The sequence below is a fragment of the Hippocampus zosterae genome, chromosome 2 (genome assembly GCF_025434085.1).
Source record: "Hippocampus zosterae strain Florida chromosome 2, ASM2543408v3, whole genome shotgun sequence".
Taxonomy (NCBI): Eukaryota; Metazoa; Chordata; class Actinopteri; order Syngnathiformes; family Syngnathidae; genus Hippocampus; species Hippocampus zosterae.
This window is the reverse complement of record NC_067452.1, coordinates 23,968,986-23,987,636: the sequence shown is the minus strand read 5'-3', so window position 1 is coordinate 23,987,636 and position 18,651 is coordinate 23,968,986. Positions and strand designations below refer to the sequence as shown.

The window sequence follows — 18,651 nt, the reverse complement described above, 5'->3', positions numbered from 1 at the left end:
GGCGATGTTTAATTTATGAGCCACATCATAAAATCCACACCGGCTATGGAGGAGTGGGACTGCAGGAAGCCGCCCAGAGACCTGCAACTATCTTTTGTATTCATTTTCAGTTTTGTAGGTAAGAAAGAATTTATTTTAACACACTTTCACAGTTTCTCATTTTCCAGCTACACAATGTAAAATGCAAGGGGGGAAACAACAACTATACAGTAACCACGATAGGCAACATAACAGGACGAATTGTTAAAATGCAGCAAATCATGCACATGCAGTGGTAATGACAGAAAGAAAAAAAGTCATAACTGAACTGACCAAGAATATTTACTGGACTGGGCCATAATTTTTCATCAGTGCCACATAGCACCACGCACTTCTTAACCAGATGTATGACAAAATGCCATTTTAAATATGGAGAAAATACGGGGGATACATGCAAAATATGTAATAATCTTTTGGATGAGCAAATAAAATATCAATTCCCCTAACGCAACAACAAAGGTTGTGATGCAAACAAAACAAACTATTGCATTAAAATGACCATTCAAGGGTGGCACAAACTACCGAACAACAAATCAGCAAGAATCATTTTGTGCACTTTTATTTCATGATAATCAATTCATTCAAAATCTTAATATTATCTGATGCACTATTTTTTATCCTACATTGTATTCCAAAGCCTAAAAAAAAATCATTAGACCTACTCACCTTGTAGAGTAGGGTAAGATAACATGATGTTACAACTTAAAACTACAGTCGATCCCAGCATATTTGCAGTGTGGCATCCATGCATTTGTATGTTCACAGATCTTTTTCTTTTTATATATTCTTTCGTATTTTGGAGGATCCCCTCCACTCCCCTTTTCTGTTCCTATTCAATGTTTATCAGCTCTTTTTTAAATATATAATTTTCAGAGTTTGTTAAAAGTTGCCTTGATTTACTGTTTAGACATTGGAGCTCAGTTATTCCAAACGGTACGTGCCTTGGGAAAACTGATGCAATTCTAACTTTACAAAAGACAAGAGAAATATGTGGCAACCAGTTGTCTGAAAGACTGTTGTTATAAGCTGTGTTTTCTTTTTCACTGACGTATTGCACAAAGATAATGCTCCGACAGCTGCTCCAGGAAGATAAACAGAAAATGGATGCATGTTGGGAAGCGTGTGGAAGTGCCCCCGCACTCGACTACAGCACTACACTAAGCGAGGAACCTTGCATCGACACCGATGTTCTCCTCTGGATGGTCATAGGCAGAGAAACATATCGCAGCTCCACACTTGCTTTCTTCTCACAGCCAAACCTCAGAACTTTCTTCACTTCACCCCAACCCTCCTGGCGGGGGCTGCAGACCAACATCGCCGCGGGCCCAGCAGGATCTCTTGGTACTCGCCATGCAAGCACCGCAGGGGAGCAGAGTGGCTTTTTTATTTTATTTTTATAGTGTATGCATCGCAGGTCAAAGCTGTGGGCTTGCCCAAGGAATGTTACCAGACCACAGCCTCAGTTGTTGGCACACGTTAACGTGGTGCAACAGAGGCCGAGTCCAAGAGGTGTCGCACATAGACAACCTGTCTGACTTAAAAGGCACAAATTTGCCTGTTAAAAATCTCATTTTGCAGCATCATTGCCAAAAAGAACTCCTGCGGAAAGAGAGACATCAAAAAATATACAAAAATAAATAAGCATGTGCCTTGCTCCCACTTTTTTCACCTGGGGAGTCCTGCTTTCATCTTTTTCTAGCTTATTTTCGTTCTCAATACTAACATCACTTCATCTGATGAATCTTCCATCTATTGATTGAGCCCATCAACTTGGAATAAACCGGTAGCCTCTTAAATCGCACACGATTGCTACTTTCCACTACATGTGTATGTACGACTTTCGTCTCGCTGTCTGACCTGTTCCCACTTTGTCTAAATGGCTTTTCTTTGAGTGTCCACCACCCTAAATCACAAATAAACTAAACTCTATACTCCAGGGGTCAGAGGTATCATCTGAGCACAGTAAGGGTCTCGAACATTTTAATGGCATTCTTAGTAAATAACTGCATAAGTGGCCAAAGCTTTTTGCAAATATACTTTTGGACAAACATTTGAAAGTAAGTACAAAAAGACTTTCAATCCCCCTAAAATTCATCCAACCACTTTATGTAAATACACAAAGCCAACAGGTTGAGGGTGTCCCAAAACACCACTTTTCTGACTCGGGAACCATTGCTACAGATGGAATTAACTTTGACTTTTGTGGACTTGTTGACCACATCCCCTTTGCATGAGACACACCTTACCATGGATGGGCTGAGTGATGCCCAATCTTTTGACTGACACTTTATCTCAAAAGTGGGGGAAGACCAAGTTCCAGAAATCTCTAGACTGACAATGGCCATGCACACAAAAAAGGCTGTATGATACAGGAAGGAACTACAAAAATAAATCTTATCATCTTACAGATATGGAAACAGCGCGTTAATGGCGGCCTGGTGGCGAAGTGCAACAAAAATTGTCAGCGATTAAAAGTATTTAAACATTTGACATGAATGAAAGTATAACCAACATCTGTAATTTTTGTAAATAAATCATTTGTGGTCAAGGACTGTGTGAATGGGCATCGCCAAATTCTCAGTGTCCTCTCTGCGGAATGCCAGGAAACTAATTCCTGAAGAAGTCATTCGCCAAGGGATTCGCATACTTTTTCAACCTGCTCTGTGAAAGTCTACACGTGTCGACAAAAATAAACGACAACAGCAACACTGAATTTTCCGTTACAGCGATCTATGCAAAGATGCTTCAGCCTCTGAAAATGGACGCAGTCTACCTGTAATTCCGCAATGGTAAAAACCACATTATGTAAACTGTTATGTTAAGGCTTTCATCATATCTACCTTGTTTTACTTCAAATGTAGCGCTGTTCTCGCTCGAGGCAAAAACATAAAAATCACTTCAGTGCCTGACATTTCAATTCTGTTGTTGGTGCTGTTCTGGGCCAATGTCAGATAGAACATTGTCACAGCAGGTCTCTGTGATGTTGTGTGATACACACACGAGTTGAAACTTCCAACTGGTGTTTTTGTCACAGACCCCTCAGGCTCTGATATTCTCCCCTCTCAAGTGAGATCCCCTTTTATGTTCCAAACGTACAGCCTATTCTTTGTATTGTTGCAGCAGGTCGACAATGCACAGACAGGCTTAATAGTCATGTGAGTGAACACACGAGCGCTTGAGGGGGTTCGGGTCATGTTTTGTCAGATGTGCAAGTGCGTGTCCAGCAGACAGGCAATAAAGTGGATCAGAAGAGTACTGCTATCCCGGTTACAATTCTAAATTATTCTTTCCCGACACGCCTGTACTATTTAAGGAATGTGTTTCAACACACAATTGTCTATTTCCCGACAAGAAGCACACTTTTCTAGAAACCTTGACTTAGATGTCTCGTTTTTGGTGGTGGTGTACTGTAGTATATATGTATATATGTTGAATTTACTCACTTTTATTTGCACAAAAATAAAAACAATCTGAATCCCCAATCCATTTTTTTAAAGTAGATGAACAGTCTACAAAGAAACCACCTGACAAAATAAAATTGAGTGAATGCAACACACCATTTTTTCCAGTGGAAGGATGATTTGATGAAGAACAACCAGTTTCATTTTCGCGAAGGTTTTGATTCCTGTAACCAGGATTACAAGACCATTTGGATTCAGATACATTTTATAAGTAGAATTATAGTCTTCTTACCAAAATGCATCTGGATCCAAATAATTTCATTCATACAACCACTTGACAAAATGAAATGGAGTAAATTCAAAACAACCTTTTTTTCAACGCAACATATCTTCAGTAAGCTTGAGGGTGAACTGGAGCCTGTCAAAGGTGACTATCGGGGAGAGGCAGGGCGCACCCTTGGAACAGTCACTATTCAACTGCAAGGAATTCATAATTCAATTCACTGTTTAGACAATCAACAGCGATTAAACGGCAAAAGTAAAAAACTTGAATTAATAAATGGAAGTATATTTAAAATGGAGTGAGGAATAAACCAGGACAATCACTGATCATGCCGTCTGCTATTGTTGGAAAGCTGCAGGATATTAGATTACATCCCGTGTGAGTAGAAACAATGTAATTTTCTTTGCTACGATAGATGCCAAGTTTCATTTATCTTCATCATTTGAATACCAAGGTCCTGCTGTCATAATAGTCAACTGTGTGTTTGCCCCCTCGCACAAAGCCATTAGGGTATCATAAATAAACTATTTCTGTGAGGCAGCTAGCAAAAAAAATGATGAAGCATTTCCTAAAAGCCAGCATGGGCTCATTATATTTTATTCTCTGCAAAATAAAGTAAAGAATAGCTGCTTTTTGTTGGATTGTGAAAAGGCAAAAAACAATTGCCCCCCCCCCCCACCCCGCATCGTTTGTACTTACTGAGCTCTGAGGCAAGTTTCCCAAAATAATCCATCAAGGACAACGTCTTGGGATTCCCATTAAACAAATTTAAAGAGCCAACGTAAATTATACTCTTTGGACTCCAACGTTTTAACAGCGGCACAGCGCGTTTCAAAAGACGTTTCTGGCCGCGAGTGGCTCAATGATGATTGCCTGAAACCATTTGGCAAAACTGTAATGGACATTCAATTATTGTTATGATTAGGTCAAAGTTCCACACTATCACTTCGAGTCGACTCGACTCAGCAGCCCCGAGTCGGGCATGTTTGAACCTCAGCGATGGCTTTGTGCCACTTTGTCTGCGCTAATCCTCTTTGATGGCCTTGCAAGTAAAGAAAGCAACAAGGCTTTTCAGAAGAAGCTATGTGAGGAGGTTTGCCTGTGCGTCATGAAATACCAAAGATTTTAGCCATGTTTAATACCCCCCTTTCCAGTGAAAGACCATATCTCGAAGCTCAACATTACCAGGCATTTTTATATTTGGGTCCTGATGACACCATGACGAATAAAATCCGTGAGCAACTTGCCCACCAATATAAAATGTAGTCATACTAAAAGCCAAGACTTACGGTAGTCGTCTAGTATAAAATGCAATTGCAAAACACTAAAAACAACGGGTTTAGCGTTGAAGTCCACATAAACGGATATTGACTTCAAGACATCGATTTTGCATTGTTCGCTCAGAGTTTAATGATCAGCAGTAAAGATCCAGACAATTACTTTCACACTGTTGAGGAGAACAATTTGCTAACATTTCCTGTGGCTCTTTCGTGACGTGTATGCTAATGCAATTTCGTTGCAAATATTAAAACACACTTTTCATGACAATGCCCTTATATCTGTATGTTGGAGAAGTGGTGAAGTGCGGGATTATGTTTGAACAAATTCAAATGATATAGTCTGCTGGGGGTTTTTTTCTGAGTAATGAGTAAAACAAGGTTGATCTCTTTCACACAGTCATACACTATAACAACGTGCACTAAAATGAAAACGGAGAGAATATGAGCATGTTTTATTGCTGTCTCAATAGATTGTTGGGTTAAGTAGGCAACAGTGTAGTTTAAATTTGGTTTGTCCAACATTTTGGCTCTCATCAACTCTTTTATCAAGTGGCGCTGGATCATGTTTGAATCAGGACCGCCCTCTAGTGGCCAGCATTATTTTATGTATTTGTTTTTAAATGAACATTTGTTTACCAGTGATTCCCAACCAGCGTGCCGTGAGAGCTCTTACGAATGATAACATTTCATTTCATTGATCAAAAAAATATTTCGAACTTAAAATATATGCCTTGGCTCTATAAAGGTTGTGAAAAAAAGTTTAGGCCAAGTTCACAGTATCCTACTGGCTAAGTTACCTTAGCGTGCCTTGTTAAGAATTTAAAAACACAACTTGTTCTTAAGCTCCATTACATCCAAATACACAAACCCAAAGTTAATATTTCGTCAGGCATGTTATTTAGACAGACACGCAGCTTGTCAACGTGCCGTACATGGCAAGGAAGTAAAAGTATAAGACAAAAAAAAAAAAACGGGTTGCACCAGTTCTCGCAACTTCACATTAGATAAGTGTTGTGCTGGAGGCGAGGCGGCGACATGTGCCTCAGTGTATGACGTGACACGACATAAATAGATTTCCATCCATCCATTATCTGATCTGCTTATCCTCATGAGGGTAGGGGGTCTGGGACCTATCACAGGCGTCTTCAGGCAGGAGGCTGAGGACACCCTTAATTGTTTGCCAACCAATTGCAGGGCACTTATAGACAAACGAACAGTCACACCCAGAATCTTAATCACACAAAATATGTCCTATTTCAAATGCACGTCAAAGTGAATCTGTATAATGACACTTTTCTGATCAACTCTAAAGCCACCGACACAGCTGATGGTGACACTCCAGAACTACAATGAAGACAAGAATTATTTACAGGCAACATCTGACATTCGTATCCCCTTGCAGCTATTGTAAAATCTTTGCACTTGTGTCACAAAAGGGAGGGACAAGCAATGCAGAACATAGTTTTTTTTTAATCACCACCTTCCTGCTGTTTGACTTCATATCCTGCCAAGTGCCTCAATGTGGTATCTTAAAAATGAAAATGATGCATGTTGCCAAAATTCCTGCCGTCAGCAGAGGCATAAAATAGATAGTAACAGACATCCGTCATTTCCTTTATCAGGATAATGTAATGTATTCTCTTTCTAAGATTTAAACATGAATTTTGAGTGCTTAACTGACAGTTTTAGGAGATATACTGAGTGCAATAGTGTGCATGTCTGCAATAAAGGCTAATGAGGCAGCTTATAAGGTACTCTAAGTGGATATGTAAATGTACACAGTACAGTGGAACCCCCCCCCCCCCCCCCCCCAACTATTCACTGGGGACAGGGAGCAGGCCGCCACACAGACAGCGAAAATCCTCGAATTCTGATGCATTTCAACTTTTTTTTCACCCCCCCCCCAAAAAAAATGACTCAGTGGAGAATACCACTATAAATGATTGGCTCCCCGCCAAAAGCAAATAAATAATAAAATACATAAATATTTTTAAAAGGCGAAAAAACAAATAAACAAACAAAAAAAACCAACTAAATCTGCAGGTGCCAAATCGAGAATATGTGGGGGTCCACTGTATAATATCGAGATGTTGATCAACACAGGATATCCATTGAGAAATACACCGGCTTCCTGCAGCTTTGAACATAAGATGGGAATGTTTGTCTGTATTTATTTACAGGTCATTAATTATGTGTAAGAACTTCATGGTATTTTGAGTGGGTGCCTGGCTCATCTTAGTCCCTAATCAGTCCGAGTTTCTTCAGGGCATCACGGCGGTCCATTCCATTTGCATCTCGAGGGGGGATTAGTACACTGATTCCATGCGGCCGAGGCAGCTTGTGAGAGTCTCTCGAGTGCTGCAGGGCAGAAGAGGAGGAGACACGTCGCCGAATGTCAGGGCTGGTGGCATGATTGAGGCACCGCTCAACACTAATTCTTTCATGATGATCTACAGGGCGGCTTAGGCGGAGCCCGGTGTGCTCCATGGCACCTGACCGGGAACCTGTAACCTTGGTTAACTGCTTGACCAGGTCTGATGATGTGAGAGAAGGCGATTTTAATTGAGTATACTTTGAACTCGCTAAAATATTGTTCACAGAAGATTGTTCCCGGCCTAACGAGCAAGGTCTGCCATGGTCACTGAAGGCAGTGGAGACAGACGGCCTTTCCGAGGCAGTCGAGAAGGAGCCAGGGGAAGCACTGCTTATGAAGCGATACGATGGTGTTAAATTGGATGGACTCGGGAGTGTCGGACTGCTCGGAGCTGGAAGAGGTACCCATGACCTTCGTGTTTGCGGGGAAAGTTTATGACTCGCCGTGGGGCCTGGATCAGTCACAGAACCTTTAAGCAGCCCAATCTTCTGGAGGGCCTCAAGGTGGATTCTCTCCTGGTTCAGCGGTTGTCGGTCGCTGTTCCCATTTGGCGTATTAGGTACTTCCGTTTGTGTTTGGTAGAGTGAGTGGAATGAAAGCCTTTTGGGTTTAGGGGCCACAGAGGGTGGGCTTTGGGGCTCTTTGGCTTCAGGATGAAGGTTCATTGGTAGAAGAGACTCCAAGGCGAGGGGACTCTGATGAGCTTTGATATCGAGCTTGTCTGTAGTTTTCTTGTTAGCAGGGGGGCTAACTGGTGGCCTCTTCTCCAAGGCTCTCTGATATAGCCGCTTCAAGTCAATAGAGACTGGCCTGCTGCTGTTGTCGTGAGGGGAGGCTTTGATGCTGTCAGGCTCTGGATCGGGCTCTGGGTCGGGCTCTGGGTAAAGTCCCGGATCATCCCTGAAAGCAGATGGTGGTGGGATCAGACCGAGGTCTAAGTCAGGAGTAATGTAAGGGATTATGTTTGGAGAGTCGTCAATGGTTGGTAAACCCAGTCCTTCAGTATGCGCATCGAGTGATTTGCTGAGGCCAGGGACCGAGTCAGTAACCAGAACTTGAGGTGGTGATATGACCGTCATAGATGCTTTAAGTGCTTCTGTGCTGGCTTTAGGAGCAGTGGTGAAGTTTGGTTCACAGGTTTGATTCCAAAGATTATGCCCCGCTATGTTTTCTTCAGTTACTGATATGTACACAGGTTTCTTGCCAACGGGAAAGCCACCCAGCAGAGTGGTCAAGGTCTCCGATCGCTGATCCATTCTGGTCTTGAAGTCCAATCTGGAAATAGCTACAAGACAAAAGCACAGTGCAAACGACTCAGATGACAATAAATAAACAAGCAAACATCTTGTCCACGAACAGAGATCATTTTCTTATATACCATTGACTTTATTTAGACCCATATTCTCTGGAGGGCGTCTAGAGTCTGGTTCGTCATTCGATAGTCCGCTGTCCTCCTGCACCTCCAATGCTTCAATGGTCTGCTCCAGATACATGATGCATGCCCTCTCCTCAGCAGATAAGTGTTCCATGCTGTCCTCACTCTGCAGACAAATATACCTTAGCGTTGGACACATCTCTTTCTCTCTTGACCTCTCCTTGCCTCTCTCGCTCTCTTTTTCATCATTATCATCCTGAATGTCACCGAGAAATGAGAGGAACCACAATGTAGTTAAGATCTTTTGATGTTCTAACAACTAGACGGGAACGAAAGAATACCATACCATGTTTTATTTTTTGTTGCTTGTGTTTCTTCATACTTTTACACTTTGTAGAACCAGCGAAATCCCAGAAGACCCTCTTTGACCATTTAATCCTAAAAAAATTGTTAAATTGGATGGTCTTCATGGTCTAATTGGGTTAACCATGGACAACAACGCAATTCAATACCACAAGGGGCCAGACGACATGTGTCTGTATGTGATGCAAGATGATTATAGTTCATGATAAGTCACTAAATAACTAGATCTAAAATTGAAAAAAATATTCCTATTCATAAAAATGACTATTCGTGTGCTTAATGATACTGTATTAATTAATTGAATCTACATTTTAAAATCATAAAACTACAGTGGAGTGCATACTTGCAGTTCAGCAATTCTTTTCCCCCTCCAAAAAATAATTAAATATCTTGTGTTCATTTATTAGTTTGAAATTTTGTGAGGGAACTCCTGATTTTTGGGGTATACACATATTGGAGGTTTATCTGCATATTTTGGTTCCGTTTTTGAGCTAAAAACAGCCACTGTATAATTATTTCATTATTGTATTTATCAATTCATGTCATAAATCAGATTTAGGGTTCATTTTAAACATTAATTTTGACATTGCCTCCGTACAGGAGAAGGAAGGCTGAACAATCGTTTGGGAATTGTAGTTTACTACATAGTACTACATTACCTTTGCTATGTCTTGAACCATATCTGAAACCAAGCCAATATTAATAATCAAACGAATAAAAACTAAACTAAAATGTGTTTTCTTTTTTGAAAAAACAAACAAAAACAACCCCACTCTAAAAACTAATTAAAACTACCTAGCTGTATTTTGTATAGAACGAAAAATAACCAACTATTATAACACTGATGTCATCTATTGCGTGCCGTACTGAAGTCGAATGAAATGGAAGGTAGTTTGACTTCTGTGCACATGAACAGAGATAATGGCTCGAGTCAAAAAATATCAGATACACAAGCCCTCTGGAGAGGAGATGATTGACTCACAAAGCCTGAGTTCATGCTGATCACACTGTCATGGCTTCCACTGCTCTCCTTGCTTCTCAAGCATGCGAAAGCGACAACATCCTTCATCGTATCACCCGTCGACATTGCACTGGGAAGAGGCTTGTGGGTAGTTCATCAAGCTGTGGAAATGGAGAAAATGAAAGAAAAAAATTGGTCCAGTACTACAGGGTCCGTCTATGTTAACAGAACAGTTTTAGTAGTAGCACAGGTGTTTTTTGTTCCCGGGCTCACCGTATACGGGCATCCTGGGTAATGGCATTTCCCATTAACGCTATGAAGAGCAATCAACAATGATCAGACACTGTATATGTACTGATGTCGTTGTGAGTTGTTTTACTAAACCCAAATTTAATGATTTAAGGATGTTATGAAGAATGCTTTGGCGTAAATATTGAAAGTGCAACCAGTGCATACACCTGGGCCCAGACGTCATCAGGGGGGCCCATGAAGGAAGGGGAAAAAAAAAGCCAGCTGTCCAGACCCCTGATTTTGGAACTAGAATAGCACGGGGCGAGTCAGTTACGATGAGTGGCTTGTATGGGAGGAGGAAATGATCATTTGTACAATTATCTGTCAGTCATGATTATTCTCAATGACGTGACTACAAACAGAATGCAATGATTCGCAAATTATTTTCAACCGAGAGGCAATTGAATACAGAGCAAAGGCAAGATTTGTTCCAACGGATTACCGTTTTTGTTCGCCACTCATTTTTTATTTGATGGCTGCAACACATTCATTAAAAAAAAAAAAAAAAGCTGGGACGTGGGCATGTTTACCACAACCTTTAAAAACACTCAATGAGCACTTGGTGACTGCAGACACTGACATTTGAACATTTTAGGCATAATTCTTTCGCATTCTCGCTTGAGGCGCTCAACTCTCCAGATTTCCCCTGTCGTAGTTTGCGGTTCATCATGGGTCACAGATCTTCAAAGAGAGACAGGTCTGGAATGCTGGCACTCTTTTTCAATGAAGCCACGTTGTTGTAACACATGCAGTGTGACTTGGCATTGTCTTGCTGAAATAAGCAGGAATGTCCCTGCAATAGAATTTGCTTGTATGGCAGCAGATGTTTCTCCAAAACCTCTATGTAGCCTTCACCATGAATGGTGCCTACACAAATGTGCCAATTAGCCGTGCCATGAGCAGAACTCCAAAGTGCCACAGATGCTGGCTTTTGAAGTTTGATAAATCTGCAGATTCTCACAATTTATTGATGGACCGTGGATAATGAAAACCCTACATTTCTTGCATTTTGTGCATTGATAAACATTCTTAAACTGTACCATTTGCTCATGTAGTATTCACAAAGTGGTGAAGTTAACCTCATCCTTGCTGGTGAACAACTGAGACTTTTGGGGATCCCCTGTGGAGTGTGCCAAACAGGTGTTTTTTGAGCATTCCTCAACTTTTCCAGGCTTTTGTTACCCCTGCCCCATCTTTTGTGGAACGTGTTGCAGGCGTCAAATTTAAAATGAGAGAATATTTGAAACACAAACAAAAAACAAGAATGTTCTTCAGGTTGAACCAAATATCTTGTCTTTGTAGTGTATTCAGTTGAATAGAAGTTGAAAGGGAGTTGTAAATAATTGTATTCTGTTTTTAATTTACATTTTACACTATATCCCTCCTTCAAAGGTGTTGGGGCTTCTATGTTTACACCTCAAATCACCAAATTAAGAAAATAATTTCAGGAAGAATCGCATTTGAATTTTGTAGAAAGAAATAGAAGAAAACATTATTACAGGTACCTGTGTGCCTGTACCACTTAAAAAAATTAGTGCGCAGCCAATTTTGTACAAGAACTGCAGTTAACTCATAATTGTAGCTTTCACAGAAAGTTAGTGTAACAACATCAGGTACTGTATTCTGGCCTGTCCATCAATATTACAGACCATTAAAGTGGTTGCTCCAGGGTCACCCTGACAACGAAAAAGAAAGTTATTTTTATTACAGTGTACAATCAATGCGAGTTTGAAGCATTAAGGTCAGTTTTGTATTAAATCATCACTGCTTTACCAACAAAGTTGAAAGAAATATGCAGTTATTTGTAGGAGGACCTTCAAAATCAAATCATTCCACATCTACCCACACACACACACACACACACACACACACACACACACATGTGTTCTTTGCATATTCATCACAGAGAAAGGTTTCTGTTCATCAAACCAATTTTAATATCACATAGAGAAGGAAATGCAACTCCTAAGTGATGATTTCATTTAGCAAATAGGTACAAAAATTAAAACCTATTAGGCTTTAGGTGAAAAAGCAATTGCACCCCCTTTGTTAAATCACAAAGTGACTGGCTAACTCCTGCTTTGGGAAAACGAGTTAAATTTCACAGGCAACACCGAAGCAACGCATTTGTTGGATCAAGAAATCACATAAATGGAATCTGTCAGACAAAGTAAAGTAGGCTACCAGATCTCAAGAAACAGACACATCGTGCCACGCTCTGAAGAAATAATAATAATTTAAAAAGTTATTGAAATCTATCAGTCTGGAAAAGGTTACAAGGCCATTTCCAAGAATCTGGGGCTACAGCTAACCACCGTCAGAGCCATTATCTACAAATGGAGAAAACTGTGAATAGGAGTGGTCGACAACAGTGGTCAACCAGCTAAAATTACTCCAAGAGTGCAACAGCGACTCATTCGGGAGATTGCAAAAGAACCTTGAACACCATCCAAAAAACTCCAGTTTGCCTCGATAACCCTAAAAACCTTTGGAAAGGCTGTGGATTAATGAGTCAAAAATTGAAAAAGTTACGTCTGGAGTATAAATGGCACAGCATTTGATGATAAAGAACATGATACCAACAATGAAGCATGGTGGTTGCAGTGTGATGGTCTAGGGCTACTTTACTACCACAGGACCAAGACAACCTGCTTTGATTGATGGGATAATGAATTCTGCTCTCTTCCAGAAAATCCTGAAGGAGAACGTCAAACCATCAGTTTGTACCCTCAAACGCAAACATTCTTAGATCATACAGCAGGAAAACGATCTGAGACACACTGGTGAGTTCATCTGTGACTGGCTCAAAAAATAAAAGTGGCCAAGTCAAAATCTGGGTATGAATCCAATTGAGATGCTGTGATGTGACCTTAAACGGGCAGTTCATGCTAGAAAACCCTCCAATATGGCGTAATAGAAGCAATTCCGCAAAGAAGAGTGGGCAAAAAATTCCTCCACAGCAATGTGGAAGACTCATCACCAATTATTGCAAATGCTTGATTTCAGTTGTTGCCGCCAAGGGTGGCACAGGCCATTTAAAGGTTCAGGGAGCAATTACTTTTCCACACAGGAACAGGTAATTTCGGATTTTTTTTTGTGCCTTAATAAATTGGCATTGAGAAACTGCATTTTGTATTTCCTTGAGCTGTCTCTGTGCAACGTTAAAATTGGTTTCATGAATTGAAATCTTTATGCGTGATAAATCTGCAAAGAACACAGAAATCAGGAAGGGGGTAAATACGTTTTCACTGCACTGTACATACGTTCAGAGAAGCAACCAGGCCTAACGCATTGGTTCATTTCAAGCAAACATTATGCAATCCAAAATACTAATTCACTCCTTATTTTTTCTGTCAGCAAATTACTATCCCTCCCATGAAGACAATCTGCAGAATGAAGGGAGAAAGTTCAGCACCTCAAAGCAGCCAACACCTGTGCGCTCAGGAAGGAAACTCGCAGGGTGCACCCACAGCTGTGACAGAATGAAGTCGTGAGTGGAATGTCACTTAGCTTGCTCAAATACCTTCATGACAACTGGGACATTAAAGTGAGCGCTGATATGTGCAGTTACTGGGCGTTGCACTCGAGGTACATGAAACATTTAAGTGGATCAGTCAGCCAAATGTATTTCAATGCGCGTTTCAAACAATAATTCTCGGTGTGATAGCATGGTATGGGTGTAACAATATGGTACAATTGCATTCAATGTAATGATTAACTTAAACATAAATTGTGTAACACAGAAGCGTTGTTTAATGTTTAAACTAAGTACACTTTCCCCTTACAGGCTTTCATTGGCAAATATTTGCAGTACGTAGATTCCTTAACTCAGCCTTTAAGCATGATAACCAATGATTACACAAGCTACAGTGGGTCCCTCACAAGAAAACCATTTCTATTTTGCATTAAACGATCATTACGAATGTTTTCAATTGTCATTTGGACTCAAAGAGAGAGAGAGAGAAACCAGGAAGTGCTGCAGACTATGTGGGGAGCGTCGTGTTGAGATAAAAAAAACCCCAACTAACATTCTCAGGAAACATTAAAAAAAAAGTTTTTAAAGACAAACTGATTCAGTGGAAGGACATAAGTAAAGGAGGGAAGAGATGAACACATCAAGTTGCGATTAACTCACATAACTCACCAGACAGTTGGACATGAATGTTGGCAGGTTGAGGTGAACTGTGTGTGGGTGTCATCCCATCTCTGAGGTTGTGCGTCCTGCCTCCACTGAAGCTGAGAAAAAGGGTGGGGCACTTTGGGTTCAACTGTCCTGTGCTAAACCAATCCGACTCTGCACATGTGGTCACGTGGAGACAATTAAGCAAACTGACTACTGCTGGAACTGAATGGTGTATAAATAAACTCCTAACAAGAAACACAGCAAGTGTTTCATGTCATCCTGTTGATGTATGCCAAACTGTTGGAGTATTTATTTTGATTCCAGCTGTTGTTTTCCCTCCACATTTAGAGGCAACTCGTTGAATGAAACCAAATAGTATAACTTTACGAGGGGTGTTATAATTGTCTACTAGCAGTTAGTTGCCCTCGTATGCCACAAAATTATTGGAGGTGTACTTTGAGGTGCGTTGTCAAATTTGACGGCATCAAACAAAGCACTGTTTCTTAATATTCGGAGGACAGTGCTACACCACCTTCAGTGTTGATTTTAAAATATTGAATGGTGGGTGTAATTCTAAATTTAGGGTGCCTTAAGGTTAATTCAAATCGGTTGGTGCAAGTGAAAAACCAGTTCTACCATGCTCCGTTTTTGTCAATGGTGTGCTTAACTGCCGTTTTGTTTTTTTTAAATTTATTTTTCCCCCAATCGATTCATTTTCTAATTCGCTCATCCTCTTAAGGGTCGTGGGCATGCTAGAGCATATCCCAGCTGTCTTTTGGGTAGTCGGCGGAGTGCACCCTGAACTCGTTGCCAGCCAATCGGAGTGCATGCATAGACGAACAACCGTCCGCGCTCACATTTACACCTCAGGGTATCAGGGTGCTCCATCTGGATATTATATAATAGTTAAACCAAACAAATAATTTCAGCAAAATTTCTCATTTGTTTCTTTTTTCCATTCTCTAATTCATTAAACCATTGGTTGTCTCTGCCCCTGACTCTAATAATATAAAATAAAATAAATCCAAGGCCCATTCAACATCATCATAAAAATGACTATTATGAATAAAGACAAACAAGGACAAACTCTCAAACTGCGCAATTTATTAATTGGACAATTATGAAAATAATCATTAAAAAAACGGGAAGCCCAAGATTATTTACAATCTTTTTTTTTCTGAAGTGAGGTTCCTCGTGTTCCCTCAGCCTCATGCAGGGTGTTTACGATATGTGTAACTTTATAAGACATAGTCCTTTTAATCTCTTTTGACATAAGTCAAAAATTACAAACATACATACTGTACATACATACATACATACTGTATAGAGATCTATAAAAGCAAAAATCATTCAAGTATCAAAATAAAGACCACTAGTTTCATGTAGAATGTTTTGCATCAAATTTGTCCCAAAATATTTATTCTTCGCCTCAGTGGCGTGCAAAGGCAAAATGGGACCATGCTTATGGCTGAAGGGGCCCTCATTAGCGTGTTCAAGACAGTGTACCATAAATTTATCCCCACTGGTCTGACGACGTACCAAACGAGTGTACAGTGCTCAACATAAACGAGTACAGCCACTTTGAAAAGAAAGCTTTTTATGCATTTCTCAGTGAACACAAGAAATATGGATATGACTCACTTATGGCTGATTTCTTGGATGCGCTTATCTATGTACTGCACTGTCAAGTGCACCCAAGTTGATATAGATATTATTGTATATTCATCAGCTGGCCAGCAAGTACAGTACCATTAACAGTGAGAAAAGTATTCTCCTTAATTTATTTTTGCACTGCAGCAAACAAAACAAAACAAAAAAAAGTCAAAGAAGTACCATCCTGCATGGCAGGTTTGGTGAATAATCACACAGGATTAATTGGACAAAGGAGCACGGAGACAAAGTAAGTTGCTGCATGAGGACAACTGTCCTATGAAATCACAATACATGGCAACAAGGTCAAATGCCAAAGCTGCACCCGGTTACATATCGAGAAAACAGTCTTTGTAGTGTTACCTCTGGTAAATTTAGTTTGGTTAAAATAAAGAAACCACTCCGTACAAGATTGCTGATCACAGTTACACATGTTGAGGATGAGATGATAAAGGACAAATTAAATTATGACTTACTTTTGTATCTTAAAAACACACACAAACCCACAAGATACTCCTCACTTTTAGGAGATCATAGATGCCCTCTGTACGTTATGAGATGGGCAGGAAGTGAAACTGAAGTGAAGGACGCTGTGATGTCGGACCAACAACCCCCGCTCTCCAGAGTGGTGGTGGTTCGGGAATACTCCTTTCTCCGCCCAAAAAACATAACATCCTACCCATCATTCAAAAGGGTTGTCCTTGAATACTGGCTGGCAGCCATGTTTAGCTACAGGGAAGATGACACATGCACCCAGTTAAAATATAGTAAAACTAACTGGACTAAAAGACATTAACAGAGTGATGTAGCACCCCCTCCCCCCTTTCCCATTTTCAAATAAGGCCAAAACACGGGAAGATACATTTGACTTGGGGAGTATGTAAAAGTGCTTCAATGCTAAGCTACATGACCATATCACAGTGTTTTGGGATGTTTCCCTCCTTTGGATTTATATTAACTGCTGAAAGTAAAGCAGACAGAATAGTTCAAGCCCAGTGATACATTAAAAAACAATAATAATAATAACAGGACTGCGGCATCCATGTGCAAGATGTGTGCAGCCTCTCAGCTGTGGGAAAGCGATGGGTGTCAGGAGTGAAAAGCCTCAGAGTGGCCGTCCCCTAGCAGAGCAGGAAAAGTACCGGGAAAATAAACCTCTTATCACCAAGAGTCAATAGTGAGATTCATGACTGGGGCTTGGAGGGAACAGGGTGACGGTGTCTTGTAGCGAGTTCAAGGAGCATACAAGGTAAACAGAGGCAACGAGCAGTGAAGGTGATTGGCAGGCTGGCAGTGGAAATAATACCAGCTGGAAGAGGAATTATAACATCAGACTGCTACAAGTGTTAAAGGAATGATTGGGAGGGTCGATGGAGTTGCAGTGAAAGGCACATGAAGGGCAATGGGAAGGAGAAAAATTGAGACCAGGCGCAAGTTCAGATGTCAGGAAGAGGGGAAGGTGGGGGGTCCACTCAGAATATGGTGGTCTCATACTTAGTGCTGATTGTACGCTTTGGTTCATTGGGATCCACGAGCCACGTGGCACCGCTCTGTGACTGGGAATCTCCCTCCTGTTCCAAAAGGGCGCCCTAGAAAAACAAATTAGATGACAATACGCATTTATCCTACTCTTTGCATAATGAGTTTATTGAGACTCCGATTCCTGAAATATATTTATCCCTGCGGGGCAAATAAGATATCCTTTATTTGTCCCACACTGGGGAAATTTACAGGCTCCAGCAGCAAGAATGTAGGTAGAAAGAAGAAAGAAGAAAAAAAAACAACAACAAACACCGTTCAATTAAGTGCAATATAAACACAAAATGGATAAATCGCAGTGCTATTTACAATTGTCGTTCACATCATTTAATTATTATTATTATTATTGTTATTTTTTATTCAGCAGCCTGACAGTAGTCGGTAGGAACGAGCGTCTGTATCTCTCCTTCTTGCAGCGCGGGTGTAACAGTCTCTGGCTGAAGGAGCTACCAAGTGCTGTCAGGGGGGGCTGGTGGGTGTGGGTGGGACTGGCCATCATAACTTTTAGCTTAGTTAGCAATGTTGACCTGACTCCAACGTGTGAGAACAGGCACTGCTCAAATCAGATCAATTCTAGTCAGGAGACTAAACTGTGACAGCCAAAAGTAACACTGTCACTCAAGTGTCACTAATACACCCCCCCCCCCAAAAAAAAATTGACTGTAAAACGAGTCACAAAAACAGAGACAATTATGTAGTCGCTTAGTGGGGAAGGGCATAAAAACAATGCCATGAGAAGCTGAAGGCAACATCACGTGAACTGGAGGAAGGAAGATTCATGCCGGCGTACAAGTTGCGACATTAACTCAACAGAGAAGGAGAGTCGTAGCCAACAGGGAAGGAGAGGCAAAAACGATAATATGAAAGTCATGATAAAAATGTGACAAGCATGCAACACCGACAGCTGAACACCCCATGATGCCTTTTAGCTCGCTAATTCAGCCCCAGTCGAAAATGTGTCCCTGAAGTGTA

At 40.8% G+C, this 18,651-nt stretch overlaps 2 protein-coding genes across 10 annotated transcripts in view; both read right to left on the bottom strand.

The window, feature by feature from the left end:
- Positions 1-5,108: 5,108 nt before the first annotated feature.
- LOC127595602 (specifically androgen-regulated gene protein-like) lies at positions 5,109-16,237 on the bottom strand. Of its 2 annotated transcripts, XM_052057224.1 has the most exons (6): positions 16,132-16,237; positions 14,512-14,603; positions 10,098-10,237; positions 8,756-8,918; positions 8,569-8,662; positions 5,109-8,277 (listed from the first exon to the last, which is right to left on the bottom strand). In XM_052057224.1, the coding sequence occupies exons 3-6, from the start codon at positions 10,200-10,202 to the stop codon at positions 7,239-7,241; spliced, it is 1,401 nt and encodes a 466-aa protein (XP_051913184.1). In that variant the 5' UTR covers positions 10,203-10,237; positions 14,512-14,603; positions 16,132-16,237; the 3' UTR covers positions 5,109-7,238. The 2 variants fall into 2 exon arrangements, with proteins under 2 accessions (XP_051913184.1, XP_051913183.1); XM_052057223.1 differs by having other exon boundaries at positions 5,109-8,662.
- Positions 15,575-18,651, bottom strand: part of LOC127595577 (ankyrin repeat and SAM domain-containing protein 1A-like) — a 58,615-nt gene continuing 55,538 nt past the window's right edge. For 7 of the 8 annotated variants that reach the window (XM_052057175.1, XM_052057176.1, XM_052057178.1 and 4 more), the window contains one exon: positions 15,575-17,729. In XM_052057175.1, the coding sequence (XP_051913135.1) occupies positions 17,613-17,729 (117 nt within the window). In that variant the 3' untranslated portion in view covers positions 15,575-17,612. The remainder of the gene's footprint in view (positions 17,730-18,651) is intronic. The other variant, XM_052057177.1, reaches the window with a different exon arrangement.

Bases quoted from the DNA above. Each gene is read 5' to 3' on its own strand.
- LOC127595602 (XM_052057223.1), bottom strand. From the start codon at position 10,202: ATGTCGACGGGTGATACGATGAAGGATGTTGTCGCTTTCGCATGCTTG. The intron at 8,919-10,097 runs GTGAGTCAATCA...ATTTGTCTGCAG, and splicing joins TCAGCATGAACTCAGGCTTT to AGTGAGGACAGCATGGAACA. The intron at 8,663-8,755 runs GTATATAAGAAA...TTTGTCTTGTAG, and splicing joins GGGTCTAAATAAAGTCAATG to CTATTTCCAGATTGGACTTC.